This window comes from Mus pahari, chromosome X (genome assembly GCF_900095145.1).
Source record: "Mus pahari chromosome X, PAHARI_EIJ_v1.1, whole genome shotgun sequence".
Taxonomy (NCBI): Eukaryota; Metazoa; Chordata; class Mammalia; order Rodentia; family Muridae; genus Mus; species Mus pahari.
The window spans coordinates 113,685,163-113,699,844 of NC_034613.1; the positions used below are offsets into that span (position 1 = coordinate 113,685,163).

Here is a 14,682-nt window from a genome sequence, read left to right on the forward strand (position 1 = left end):
TTTCTGAGTTCAAGGCCAGCCTGGTCTACAGAGTGAGTTCCAGGACAGCCAGGGCTACACAGAGAAACCCTGTCTCAACCCCCCCCCCCAAAAAAATTCTTGGTTAATGACTGTTTAAGATTATCAAAATAATAATACCTTTACACCCTAAAATTAGTGTTCTAAGAAAAGAAGCCTGGCCCAGTGTGGTGGCTCATGATATCTCAGGGCTTGGGACCTGAGGCACTAGATCAGCCAGGCCCACAGAGTGAGACCTTTCTCATTTAAAAAAAAAAAGAAAGAAAGAAAAAGCATTAAAGGAAAGAAAGAAATCACATATAGGATACACTAAAGTTGAAGAATACCAATAGCTCTTAACAGAGGACTGACTACACAAATGCTAGACCCAAAACAAATGGAATAAAAGAAAAACTCAAATGATACAGTTAAATGGCAAAAAAAAAGCATTAAAGGAAAGAAAGAAATCACGTATAGGATGCACAAAATAGCATATACAGATACTTGAATTTATCAAGTTCTTACTCTGTACCAGGTTCACTACTCTGCACTTTTTTTGAGGTCACTTACACGCATCCTAGGCTGGCCTCAAACTTGTGTGACATAAGCTAGACTTGAACTTCTGATATTCCTCCTTCCACTTCCTGAACACTGGGACTTACATGTGCACCACCATTCTGAGTTTACAAAAGCTATGCTAGGCAAACCCTGTGCTAACTGAGCTGCATCCCCAGCCCAATTTAGGCAAAAAAAAAATTATACTGGACATGGTTCTGCATGCCTGTAACCCCAGCACGGGTGGCAGAAGGATCCCCAGTTCAAGATGACCTTGATCCACATAGGGTGACCGTGACCCCAAATCCAAGGGTAAGGAATTCAGCCCTTTCTAAGAAAGAACACTTTCTTAGCATATGCAATACCCCCAAACTTCAAGAAAAACAAAAGAAGATGACTGTTTTGCCTAAAGCCACACTAACATAGAATTTGAACCCAGGCAGGGCACTGGGGTCTTGATGGTACTCACACATAAAAGTCATGCTATTTTTTCGGAAGCCAATTAGAAATCTCTGTTTTCATTCACATAATAAACAACTGCAGGGTTGTATATGGATATTCACCATGATTATTTCTGGATGATGAAATAAGGAGGCTTAATTTCTGTCATATCATTTTTACCACTAACTTGTTTGCAGTGACCATGCATTAGTTTTCTAACAGCCTCCCCTCTCCCCAAAAAAACAGCCACCATTAACAAAACAAAAAGACAAAAAAAACCCTATATTGTCAAATTACTACAGATTTTATCTCAGGGATACTATGGGCATAGTCTGAAACTCAGAAAGCCATTTTCTCTTATGATGTCTGTCCAACACCTTCACCTTACCCTTATAGGCATTCAGAGAAGTAACTGGTGAACACAGAGAGGAAGTTGTGTCACCACTGGGTGACCTTACTATGTTTTCAATCTTACTTATAAGGGAGCTGTGCAATATCTAATACTTGGTTCTTAATCTTTTCAGATCACAGATTTTTAAAAAATATTTATGTATTTATTATATGTAAGTACACTGTAGCTGTCTTCAGACACTCCAGAAGAGGGTGTCAGATCTTGTTACAGATGGTTGTAAGCCACCATGTGGTTGCTGGGATTTGAACTCAGGACCTTTGGAAGAGCAATCGTGCTCTTAACCATGAAGCCATCTCTCCAACCCTTAATACTGCTTGTGGACGTTGTACATCGTGGTGCGCACTAGGCTCCGCACCACGATGTACAACGTCCACAAGCAGGATAATACATGCACTTTAAAACTGTCCATGGGAGGCCAGGTGTGGTGGCATAAGCCTTTAATCTCAGCACTTGGGAGGCAGAGGCAGGCGAATTTCTGAGTTCGAGGCCAGCCTGGTCTACAGAATGAGTTCCAGGACAGCCAGGGCTACACAGAGAAACCCTGTCTCGAAAAACCAAAAAAAAAAAAAAAAAAAAGATTTTGAAGAAAGGAAAACATATCTTTTCTAGAAAAGTATCCATATATTTGTAGAAACTTATAATTCATTTTCTTATACCAGGATAAAGACATCTGATTTATTTGCCTAATTGAGGTGATCAGAGCAGGAATAGCTGGTTTTTAAAGAGGGTTTATTTTAACTGAGATCATCTCTGTCAGATAACCATTTTACAGCTCTTCCTTTTTCAGTCAGTGTCTCACTATGCAGCCTGGTTGGCCTTGAACTCAAAAGAGATCTGCCTGCCTCTGGCACTGGAGTGCTGGGACTGAAGTCCTGAGCCACCACGCCCAGCAATTAAACAGCTTTTTCCGTGTCAGCTCCGTGAGTTAAAACGGACATGTATCCCAGTTTGCAAACTAGGATTGTGCCTGGTCGCAACTCTCACCTTTGATGTATAAAGTTCCTTCAGGTCAACTTTCCAGCCTGGTGCTATGCTTAAGGGAAGGGGGTTCAGGAACACCTCAGTTATCCCAATGGTTTCTCTAACTCTAGCTTCATTACAGCCAAAGAACCCGTGATCCAAAAAGAAAAAAATCACATTGGTCTTAGTCATCCTCCTGCCCAGTCCAACTGTACTTATGGCTAGCTCAAGACTAGCACTAAACAAGAGCAGAATACAAACCCACGCAAAGGGTCTGAGTGGAACCAAATAATAAATTAAAAATTCCCAGTGAGGCAGAGATAGAGCGGGTGCGAAACACTAGCTGCTGGCTAGCTTCAATCCCAGGACACACTGATAATGGTTTAGAGACGGCCTAGATCTCGGATGGAATATACGATTTTGAATTTAATTTAATATAAAATATATGATATAAAAATTGCTGGGAATAAAAAAGCATCAGTCGTGCTAGATCTACCCCTCCAGCTCAAATGTTCCACTCCTTCTACCAAAGACCCACACAAACACACGGAAAGAGGAAGGATCACTCCACATCTCATACCTTATGCAGGCATCAGGCTCTTCTTGGCAGTCAAGGTTGCACATGAAACGTTCCCAATGCAGCCAGCCCATAGTAGGAGTCCGCGCCAAGCCATTGTCCAATGCTCTTGCCCCAAGAATGCTCCAGAAAACTAAAGCCAGGGGGCAAAGCGCAAACTCACAGACCAGCTGCGTATCTCCGCTCAAAAGCTTCATGGCCATAGAAATCCTTTGGTTCAGTTTCCCTGGGCTTTTAAGTGTACCCTGGGGGCGGACCAATCGGCAATGAGCTACTCCTAATGACATCATCGTTTCTCAGGCAACTGGGCCGTTATCTCCAAAAGTGAACCAATGAACAGTCAGGTAAGACATGCATCAACCAATCATATTGGCGCTCTCTTTACCTTGGCCCGCCCCATTGCCAAAGGAGGAGGAAGTACAGCATCTCAGTGATCCCGAGTTTAAGCCGAGAGTTGCTCACGTGACCGAGATCTCACATGACGTAGATGCTCACGTGAACAATCGCTTACGTGAGCAGAAGTAGTTCTGGTCGTCGTCTATCGCCTCGCTATAGCCATTTGAGGGAAGAAGGAGGAAAATCCCCCGGTCTCGTTGGAGGTTGGTGTGCGGGTGGGAACTGGGGACCCCGGGTGGTGATAAGGAAGAGCAGAGTCGGGTCCGGGGTCGCCTCCGCCTTTTTCGTGCTCGGCTCCCCCCCCCCAACCCCGTCCTCCTCCCCCCTCCCCCTCCCCGAGTGCCGGGAAGCGGCCTGCGCTGCGCCTGGTGGGGAAATGGTGGACGGTCGTGACTGTGTGCGTGTTTTTGTAAATCAGTTCCTTTGGCCGGATCTCGGGGGACTTTTCCCCCTCTGCCCGCAAGAGGGACCCGTAAGATGAAAAGCGTTTCAAACACGGTCGGTCCGGAGTTAGGGGAAAAAGAAAAGAAAGAAAAATAAACAACAGAGTGAGACCCGCGGTCGGAGTACCGCTCCATCCATTCAGGCGCTCAACTATTCAAACTGCTGGATGGTCGTGAGGGGGCCCGAGGGAATTCCATCCTTGAAAGTAGGAGTTGGGCAAGTGATGCGTGCTTGAGAGGCGCCCAATAAATGCTTTCACTTAATTATTTGAACGTTTGTTTTTCTGCTTATCACGATCTACGAGTTGAATTTTGGTCGTTCGAAAAGTAATAAATTCGTTTAAAAGGGACCACAGTTCAGCACTACCCAACTCTCATTACAGTTACCAAAACTGTGCTGTAAGACGGGTATAAGTACACGGATTCTTAACTCATAAATGTTGGTTACTACGTTAGGTAACAGAATCCTGGTGGCCTTCTCAGGAAACGTAAGGAAGCCAAACCTCTCTACCACTAGGGAGGACCTATTGAGGCAGAATGCTGTAGAAATCACCATTGTCCCTAGGGTGTTGTGTCAAATTAATTCTTTAAGCAGACCGTTAAGCCTGCACAAAATAAAATTAAAATATAAACCATAAACTCAATAGCCATTGTTTACATTTGATGTCTGATCCCCATCCCTGCACACAAAATAGTTTTTAAAAAAAATTTTGTCATATTTTCCATGCTTATGTTTTTGTTGTAGGATTATTTTTGTCCCAATACAGTGAGCTTAAAGAATTTTTAAAAATTGAAATTTTATAGTATTAAAGGGTAAAAGGCACTCCATTTGTTCTTAAAGTTTATCTTACTGGGAAGCTACTTTCAGAACGCCTTTCACACAATGAAATATTTCGTTTCATTCTTGAACATTTTAATAGAGGTAGGATTATACTATGAATGTTCATTCATTCATTCATTCAGTGTATTTTGGAAATCTCTCCAGGAAGGGGCAGATCGCTTAGTCAGTAATTGCATAGAACTCCATTTATGGTAGAAATATATTTCATCCATTTCTGTTGATGACCATTTAGTCTTCTGATTTGTTTTTTACTATTACAGTCCTGCAGCAAACATTTTTAAAGTATTTCTGTCGACCAGATACCTGGAAGAAACTCTTAACAGGGTCAAAGGGTATGTGAATTATTATTTTTTTAACATAATTGAGATGAATAATCTTGAGTCATTTAAAATTTTATAACTTTATATTAAATGTATAATGTTCCACTTTTCTTCATAAAATGCCTTTCAAATACTACGTAGTTCAATAAGTCCTGCTCTTAATTTCAGATAATCCCTTAAGGCACACACCCGAAGTGGATTTTCTGTCAGAAGGTGTGGTAAATATTACCAACATGTTTTTCCACAATAGTGCAGTTTTTACCTCTTCTGGTGAACTCTAGTTTGTGAACTGTCCGTAACGTTGACTGATTGTCACTGTTGAATTTCCACTATTTTTGATGGGTATTAAAATGTTTATTTTCATTTTCATTTTGAATGAAGTTTGAACATGTCCCAGACGTTTTCGCCCATATGCATGCTCCTCTCACCTCTGCATTTGTTTTTGAAGTTATAACCACAGCATTACACCTTTCCTTTTCCATCACTCCAAACCTTCCCATGCTTAATCACCTCCCCACGTTGCTCTCTTTCAAATTCTTGGCCTCTTTTTCTTAATTACGTGTTTGTGTGTGTGTGTGTGTGTGTGTGTGTGTGTGCGCGTATGTGTGTGTGTGTGTGTGTGTGTGCGTGGTGTGTGTGTGTGTGTTCCTAAGACATAAATACCACCTGCTCAGCATATCTCTGCATGCTTTGAGGCCTGACCATTTGCTATTCGGTAACCAATTGGTGTGCTTTTGCCCTGGGGAAGACATCGCTCTCCACTATCAGCATTCCTTAGTTGCCTGCAGCCCTATATCCTTTGTTGTGATTTGTTCGTTTTTGGGATGGGGTCTCAACTATGCGTCCTTGGCTGTCCTGGAACTCCCTCTGTCGGGCATGCTGGCCTCAAACTCAGAGGCTGTCCTACCTCTGTTTCCAGAGTGCTGAGATTAAAGACCCATGCTGGCACACCCATCTCAATGGGTCATTTTTTTAAAAAAAGATTTATTTGTTTATTTGAGTGTTCTACATGTATGCAGCCTGCATGACAGAAGAGGGTATCAGAACAGGGCATTGGATCCCATTGATGAATGATCATGAGCCCATGTGGTTGCTGGGAATTGAACTCAGGACCTCTGGAAGAGCAGCCAGTGCTCCTAAGCAACCTCCTCAATGGGTCACTTTAGAATTTGCTCATTTCACCTAGTCCTCCTTTCCTTCTGTTTGAATGCTACATTTCTTAAGGTTTGGGGGAGGTACGTGTCACATAGTAGTGTGAATACTGAATCATCTTGCTTGTGAAGCAAGCAAGAGTCTAGTCTACTTACATTAACTAGAACACTCAGATCTGCTCTCTTTCATGATAGTCTTGTCTTTGGAGTTCTGTCCCCTTCCATTAAAATTCTTTATAGATAGATTCTGGATCCTAGAACACAATCAGGATAGTTTGTTTTAATTAACCCTTCTGTCTCCAGTTGATACATGTCATCAGCAATCCTTCTATGTACTTGCCTTCTATGTAGTCTATGTATGTAGTATGTATGTAGTCCATGTATCTGCACTTACCTTTGACGAGGACACATAGTTCTCCTATAGAACTGTAAGTCTTCTCCAGGCTTATTGATTCTTCCAATGGCAGAACTGAGGACTGAAGCTAGCTCCTAAAACTTTAAATGTATATTAATGTCTTCCATTTATCTTGTAGGCTTTAATACTTCTGTATTTTTTGACTTGCATTCCTTCTTTATATTCTTAAGCTATTAATGGATTTGTTGTATTGTCTCATGAGTTTTGTCTTTTGATTTAAAGAATATTTTCATTTTTCTATAATGGGATGTAGTTACACTTTGTTATATTTAGTTTTAATTTTCTCTCTGTGATGTTAATACATTGGCTTAGTGCAGAAAATTTAGAATATTCGAAATTATCTAAAGGAAAAAAGTATCCATGGAAACAAAAAATTCCTATAATACTGCTACCCAGAAATAACCGCTGTTAATTAGACCTGATACATAAGAGAAATGGTATAAGCACTCACTAAGTGAATGGATTAAAAGTTTTATGCAGAGCCGGGCGTGGTGGCGCATGCCTCCCAGCACTTGGGAGGCAGAGGCAGGCGGATTTCTGAGTTCGAGGCCAGCCTGGTCTGCAAAGTGAGTTCCAGGATAGCCAGGGCTATACAGAGAAACCCTGTCTTAAAAAAAAAAACAAAAAAAAAGTTTTATGCAGTATTTGTTCATATGGCTCCTTTGAAAAACTTACTGATGTGAACTTACAAAATAATAGTTTTCTTTGTTTCTCTTATTTACACTTTTTCATGACAATAGTTTTCTAATTTTTTTAAAGCCACATTGAAATTGCATTGAGCCAAGCTTGCCACCAAGAGTCCATCAGTCACCATGATGCTGAGCACAGAGGGCAGGGAGGGGTTCGTGGTGAAGGTCAGGGGCCTTCCCTGGTCCTGCTCAGCGGAGGAAGTGATGCGCTTCTTCTCTGATTGCAAAATCCAAAATGGCACATCAGGTGTTCGTTTCATCTACACCAGAGAAGGCAGACCGAGTGGTGAAGCATTTGTCGAACTTGAATCAGAAGATGAAGTGAAATTGGCTTTAAAGAAAGACAGAGAAACCATGGGACACAGATATGTTGAAGTATTCAAATCCAACAGTGTTGAAATGGATTGGGTGTTAAAGCATACAGGTCCAAATAGTCCTGATACTGCCAATGATGGTTTTGTACGACTCAGAGGACTCCCATTTGGCTGTAGCAAGGAAGAAATTGTTCAGTTCTTTTCAGGGTTGGAAATTGTGCCAAATGGGATGACACTGCCAGTGGACTTTCAGGGGCGGAGCACAGGGGAAGCTTTTGTGCAGTTTGCTTCACAGGAGATAGCTGAGAAGGCCTTAAAGAAACACAAGGAGAGAATAGGGCATAGGTACATTGAAATCTTCAAGAGTAGCCGAGCTGAAGTCCGAACCCACTATGATCCACCTAGAAAGCTCATGACTATGCAGCGCCCAGGTCCTTACGATAGGCCAGGGGCTGGAAGAGGGTATAATAGCATTGGCAGAGGAGCCGGGTTTGAAAGAATGAGGCGGGGTGCCTATGGTGGGGGGTACGGAGGCTATGATGACTATGGTGGTTATAATGACGGGTATGGTTTTGGGTCTGATAGATTTGGAAGAGACCTAAACTACTGTTTCTCAGGAATGTCTGATCATAGATATGGAGATGGTGGGTCCAGTTTCCAGAGCACCACGGGGCACTGTGTACATATGAGGGGATTACCATACAGAGCCACTGAGAATGATATTTACAATTTTTTCTCACCTCTTAATCCCATGAGAGTGCACATTGAAATAGGACCTGATGGAAGAGTTACTGGTGAGGCAGATGTTGAGTTTGCTACTCATGAAGACGCTGTGGCAGCTATGGCAAAAGATAAAGCAAATATGCAGCACAGATATGTGGAGCTGTTCTTGAATTCTACCGCAGGGACAAGTGGAGGAGCTTATGATCATAGCTATGTAGAGCTCTTTTTGAATTCTACAGCAGGGGCAAGCGGTGGTGCTTATGGTAGCCAGATGATGGGAGGGATGGGTTTATCCAACCAATCTAGTTATGGAGGTCCGGCCAGCCAGCAGCTGAGTGGTGGCTATGGAGGGGGTTATGGTGGTCAGAGCAGTATGAGTGGATATGACCAAGTTCTTCAGGAAAACTCAAGTGACTATCAGTCCAACCTTGCTTAGGAAGCGAGGGAACATCCAGTAACATCTACAGGAATAAAAGCTACATATATAGGAACTGGATAGAGTAGGGAGGATGTCATCATATCCAGTATGATTGGTAAATGGGAAATACAATTGCTTCTGATCACTATTGGTCAACTTTTTTCTTTCTTCTTTTTCCTTTTTTTTTTTTTAAAGAACAAAAATTTAAGTTTAACAGTTTCGCATTACAAGCTTGTGATTCATGCTTACTGTAAAGTGAAAGTTAAGGTTGTTTTCAAACTTTAAGCTCAGCAATTTTGAACACTGAAAATATTCATCTAGGATGTAATAACAAGTTCAGTATTGACCATAACTGTCAAATCCACTTTCAGCTTTCCTCAAGTTAGTTATGTTGTAGGAGTGTACTTAAGCAGTAAGCATATTTAGGTTTAAAGCAGTTTCACTTACGTTAAATGTTGCTCTTATACCACAATACATCGAAAACTTCAGATGCATGTTGAGAAACATGCTTTTCTGTAAAAATAATATATATATATATAGGAGCTGTGTCTATGATTCAAAGTGACAACATTTGGCATGTTTGTTAATTCTAGCTTTTTGGTTTAATATCCTGTAAGGCACGTGAGTGTACACTTTCACCTTTTTTTTTTTTAAAGATCCGGGACAATTTTGAGATGTGATACCAATACATTAGGAGTTTGGTCATGTTATTTGTATGAAATTCTGGGGCTTTGATTTAAATCTTACCTTGTATTGTGAATTCCATTTAGATGTATTGTACTAAGTGAAACTTGTTAAATAAATCTTCCTTTTAAAAACTGGAAAAATCTTGCATGGTTTGATTTTTTTTTAAATCATGTTCTATTATCTGGACACACAGTAACTGGCTTTTAAAGTTCTCTGCTGTTGATATTTTAATTTTTTTCTCAAATATTCCAGGCTATGAATGACTCAAGTTTTAATCCTCCTGCCTCTACTTCCTAAGTATTAGAACTGCAGTCATACATCACTGTCCAGTTTATGCAGTGCTGGAGAACAAACCCAGGGCTGCTTGCATACAAGACAAGAACTGTACCAACAGGGCTATATTCATAGCCTAAATTTGGATTGTGTTTTTGTGTTGGTAGAGGGCAGAGAACAGTATTGGATATCCTTTTCTAAATACCCTGTCTTGGTGGTAATGGGGTCTTTCACTGAACCTGCAACTGGGCTGGCAGCCAGGAAGTCCCAGTGATCTCCTGCCTCTGCTGTACACTGCACGGGGCTTATAGTCACACTGGTCTTACTGGGTCATACTTCATGGGTGACCATGGCTGGGTTGTTAGATGGCTGCTGAGGATGTGAACTCAGCTTGTACTTGCTCAACAAGCACTCCTTTTTGTTTGCTACTATGCTTTGAGACAGGATCTATGTAGTTCTGGGTGTCCTAGAACATTCTGTAGACCAGGGTGAACCAGGCTGGCCTCGACCTCACACAGATCCACCTGCCTCAGATTCTCGAGTGCTTAGATTAAAAATGTACATCACCATGCCTGGCCTATTTCCTTCCTTCCTTCTCTCTCTTTTTTCCTTTCACTCTTGCATTTTTCCTTTTCTTTCTTTGTCTCTTTTCCTTCTTTCTCTTTTCTTTCCCTCCCTCCCCCTCTCTTTCTTTCTTTTGCTGGCCTTGAACTCACAAAGATAAAGATCCACCTGCCCTGCCTCCCAAGTGCTGTAATTAAGAGTACTGGGATCAGGGCTGGAGGGATGGCTCAATGGTTAAGAGCACTGGCTGCTTTTCAGAGGATCCAGGTTCAATTCCCAGCACCCACGAGGCAGCTCACACCTGTAGCTCCAGTTCCAGGTGATGTAGCACCCTCACATAGACATGAATGCAGATAAAACATCTCTAAGAGTGCTAGGATTAAAGGCATGTGTTGCTACCACCTGGCCACAGCAAGCACTCTTACCCATTAAGATGCCTCTCTATTCCTGCAATATTTATTTAAAGAGGGTTTCTCTGTGTAGCCCTGGTTGTCCTGGAGTCTGTAGACCAGGCTGACTTCAAACTCAAAAGATCTTCCTACCTCTGCCAAGAGTGTGTACCACCACAACCCAGCTCTATGTTTGATTTTCCTAAAGGTTTGTTTTTAAATTATCTATAGAATTCTTGGAGACTTTGTGCTTTACCAAGACGACATTCCCCAAATCCAAAGAGAAAGCAAGCAAATAATTGCTTTCATTTTACCATAAATGATAATGATATTTTTTCCTTGACTGGAAAAAATAAAGCAGGCTACAGGAAAAGACCCATTCTACACAAATTATTTGATAAAACCTTTTTTTAAAAAAGGATTCAATTAGTTTTATTTATATGAGTACTACACTGTAGCTGTCTTCAGACACACCAGAAGAGGGCATCGAATCCCATAACAGATGGTTGTGAGCCACCATGTGGTTGTTGGGAATTGAACTCATAACCTCTGGAAGAGCAGTCAGTGCTCTTAACTGCTGAGTCATCTCTCCAGCCCTTGAATTTTAGGGTTTTCAGACATCTAAAGCTTGTGAGCCACTGGTCCTCTGATATTGTGTGTTAGTGTCATTGGAACATATTTAAAGATGTTGATTGCTGGTCCCTTGTTTGGGAAAGTTCTGAGAGGATGCAGAATACTGTGCTAAGCGTACTTAGGACCACATTTTAAACAGTGTAGGATTCTCTCTCTGCTAAAGGTTTAACCCTAAAAGGAACTGTTAAGAAATAGCTGCATTGCTAAGAAATAGCTGCATTGCCGGGCGTGGTGGCGCACGCCTTTAATCCCAGCACTCGGGAGGCAGAGGCAGGCAGATTTCTGAGTTCGAGGCCAGCCTGGTCTACAGAGTGAGTTCCAGGACAGCCAGGCTTACACAGAGAAACCCTGTCTCGAAAAACCAAAAAAAAAAAAAAAAAAAAAAAAAGAAACCCTTTCAAAAAAAAAAAAAAAAAAAAAAAAAAAAAAAAAAAAAAAGAGCAATAGCTGTATTTATCATCGTCTGTTCTCTCTCCTTATAGCAAGTAGCTCAACATTTCTTCTGATGTGCAAGCCACAGTTGATTGTTTACCAAACCATGCACCTCCCATGAGTATTCTGAGCATCTGTGGCACTTGTCTTCTGGTACCTCACATGTTGTATCCTAGTGGTTAACATGGACACCCTCAGATCAGTAAAAGCTGCACACCAACCACATATTTCTGGATATATGACTGCTCAGGAACTTTGAGCTGTCTGTGCTCTGGCATTTGTAAAAATACCCTGTGATATAGGATACAGATGACAACTTCATATTAATTTGTACTTAGGGATACTTTTTAAGTATCGTTTCTGGAAATGAATAAAAATGGAGTGAGATTTCAGATTCACCAATGGTTTCTCTTCAATATTTTTGGTTGGTTGGTTGATTTTCAAATTGTTTCTAATTTCTATTACAGTTGACAGGAGAATAGGCCATCCATTTTGACTTTTATGTCATTGCACCAGTCACTATCCTTTTCTCCTAAGCACATTTTAGAACTCTTTCTCAGAGAAGAAAATAAATTCAAGGTATTTTTGTTTTCCACGGTGCTGAGTAAATTTTTCCAGAAGTTTCTCAGAGTATTAGTGAAAAAGCTCCAGTTAGCCACTAGATGTCACCAAGTCCCCAAAAAGGAAAGCTGAATCCCGAGATGCTAGAATGCTCTTTGCACCATTAAAATGGGGCCAGCAAGACAGCTCAGCAGGTAAAGGTGCTTCCTGCCTGCTGTGCCTCTCAATGTTTGATCCCTGGGGACCCACACCAACTGAGACCTACACCGATGACTGCCGACGGAGCTCAGCAAGTTGTCCTCTGACCAGTTTCCTCTCGTGTGGTGTGTCCCCCACCCCCAAGAAAATAGTCAGAAACTCAGGCTGTGGAGAAGAGTCAAACGAAGGAACCTGGAGAACAAACGTGATCAGGATAATAGTACCCATCAGACCAACAACACTGAGCCTTGAACAGTATATACATGGCTACAGATCTCCCATCCCCCACCGTCCAACACACACACACTGCTGCTAGTGACCCAGCCTAAAAGTTACCCAGTGGAGTATTATAGAAGCTAAAGTGGATGGATGTTCCATTCCATTGAGTCAAGCTACTTGGCAAGAGCAGCAAAAATCATGGCCTAAAATTGTTCCCATAATAACTTGTGTCAGTGTGCTGGTGTGGTTTGTGGAGCAACAACAGCACAACCTCAGGCTTCCTTAAGAATGTGGCTTTTCAGCCCAGATGGATTGGAATGATTGAAAAACTCCCAAAAAGCTGGGTTTTAATAAGTATGTAATGTATTCTGCTAGTGTGCTTATTTGTGTGTGGGTTCTTGAAGCCACCAGTTCATTTACCCATTCCAAAATTAGTGAATCTGACCCTAAAATGGGTAACCAAATAGACAATCATATATGTAACCACAGAAGACTGTTGGCTCATCCCCTAGCAAAGTGGTAAGAAAATGTGATGTCGGGGCTGGAGAGATGGCTCAGTGGTTAAGAGCACTGACTGCTCTTCCAGAGGTCCTGAGTTCAAATTCCGGCAACCACATGGTGGCTCACAACCATCTGTAATGAGATCTGGTATGTCTGAAGACAGCTACAATGCACTTAAATAAATAAAATAATACATTAAATAAATAAAATATTTTTTAAAAATGTGATGTCAAATTTATTTATAAATCAAACACCATTTCCATCAAGAGGAATTTAAAAAAAAAAAAGATTTGAACCGGGCATGGTGGCGCACACCTTTAATCCCAGCACTCGGGAGGCAGAGGCAAGCGGATTTCTGAGTTCGAGGCCAGCCTGGTCTACAGAGTGAGTTCCAAGACAGCCAGGGCTATACAGAGAAACCCTGTCTTGAAAAAAAAAAAACCCAAAAAAAAAAAAGATTTATTTGGGGCTGGAGAGATGGCTTAGTGGTTAAGAGCACTGATTGCTCTTCTGAAGGTCCTGAGTTCAATTCCCAGCAACCACATGGTAGCTCACAACCATCTATTATGGGATCCGATTCCCTCTTCTGGTGTGTCTGAAGACAGTATACTTACATATAATAAATAAATACTTTTAAATAAATACTTTAAAAGGTATTTATTTATTTAATGTGTATGTGTGCTCTGTCTCCATGTACATCTGTAGGCTAGAAGAGGGCATCAGATCCCATTACAGATGGTTGTGAGCCACCATGTGGTTGTTGGGATTTGAACTCAGGACCTTCGGAAGAGCAATCAGTGCTCTTAACCGCTGAACCTTCTCTCCAACCCAAGAGGAATTTTTAATGCTATCCGTAAAAACGATTTTTTTTTCCAAAATGAGTCTTGAGATTAATTGCCACACAACAGGTGATGTCCATTTGTTTGCCAAATACCATGCTGAGTGTCATGAGAGCCCTTTTGTAACCTGTTCCCACACTGACCACAATTTAGTCTTGTGATGGTATGGTCTTAACTGCTTATCCCCTTTCTTTCCCTCCCTTCCTTCTTTTCTGCGCATTAAGATAAAATTCTTTTATGTATATGGGTGGGGAGTCATCTGTGTGTTTATCTGTATACCATTTGAGCAGTGGAAGCCAGAGGGGAGGGGACTAGAATGAGCCATCCTGTGGATGTTGGGAATAGAGTCTGGATCCTCTAGGGGAGAAGCCAGTGTCCTTAACCGACAGACAGTCTGCTTTCTCCAGGCCCCACCCCAAGCTTGAGGACAATTTTATTAGAGTCTAAAAGAAAAATCTGAGGGTAGCAAGCTGTAAATCTTGGTAGCTTCCAGGAATGGGAAGACGGAGGAAAGAGAGGAAGTCATGCTATTTGGGTTAGAGAAAGAATGAAAGTCAGTTTGTTAGCATGCTTAGAAAGGAGTTAGAGGAAAGGGACAGTTTACATTGTTTTTTCCGAAAAGCCAGCCGTCTAACTGGTGCTCCGTTGAGTGAGTGTCCCATTTATCTATTTATAATGCTCTGTTTGACCAACCTGTGCTTCATGCCTTTAATTCCCAGCACTTGGGAGGCAGA

At 41.6% G+C, this 14,682-nt stretch overlaps 2 protein-coding genes across 3 annotated transcripts in view; one reads left to right on the plus strand and one right to left on the minus strand.

The window, feature by feature from the left end:
* Gla (galactosidase alpha) overlaps positions 1-3,162 on the minus strand; it is an 11,932-nt gene extending 8,770 nt beyond the window's left edge. The window contains exon 1 of the mRNA XM_021188017.2: positions 2,946-3,162. Within this exon, the coding sequence (XP_021043676.1) occupies positions 2,946-3,145 (200 nt within the window). The 5' untranslated portion in view covers positions 3,146-3,162. The remainder of the gene's footprint in view (positions 1-2,945) is intronic.
* A 224-nt stretch (positions 3,163-3,386) lies between these two features.
* Hnrnph2 (heterogeneous nuclear ribonucleoprotein H2) lies at positions 3,387-9,479 on the plus strand. 2 transcript variants are annotated; one of them, XM_021188231.1, is made up of 4 exons: positions 3,387-3,541; positions 4,883-4,954; positions 5,111-5,155; positions 7,268-9,479. In XM_021188231.1, exon 4 carries the CDS (start codon positions 7,321-7,323, stop codon positions 8,668-8,670), a length of 1,350 nt encoding a protein of 449 aa, XP_021043890.1. In that variant the 5' UTR covers positions 3,387-3,541; positions 4,883-4,954; positions 5,111-5,155; positions 7,268-7,320; the 3' UTR covers positions 8,671-9,479. The 2 variants fall into 2 exon arrangements, with proteins under 2 accessions (XP_021043890.1, XP_021043889.1); XM_021188230.1 differs by lacking the exon at positions 5,111-5,155.
* Positions 9,480-14,682: the final 5,203 nt, after the last annotated feature.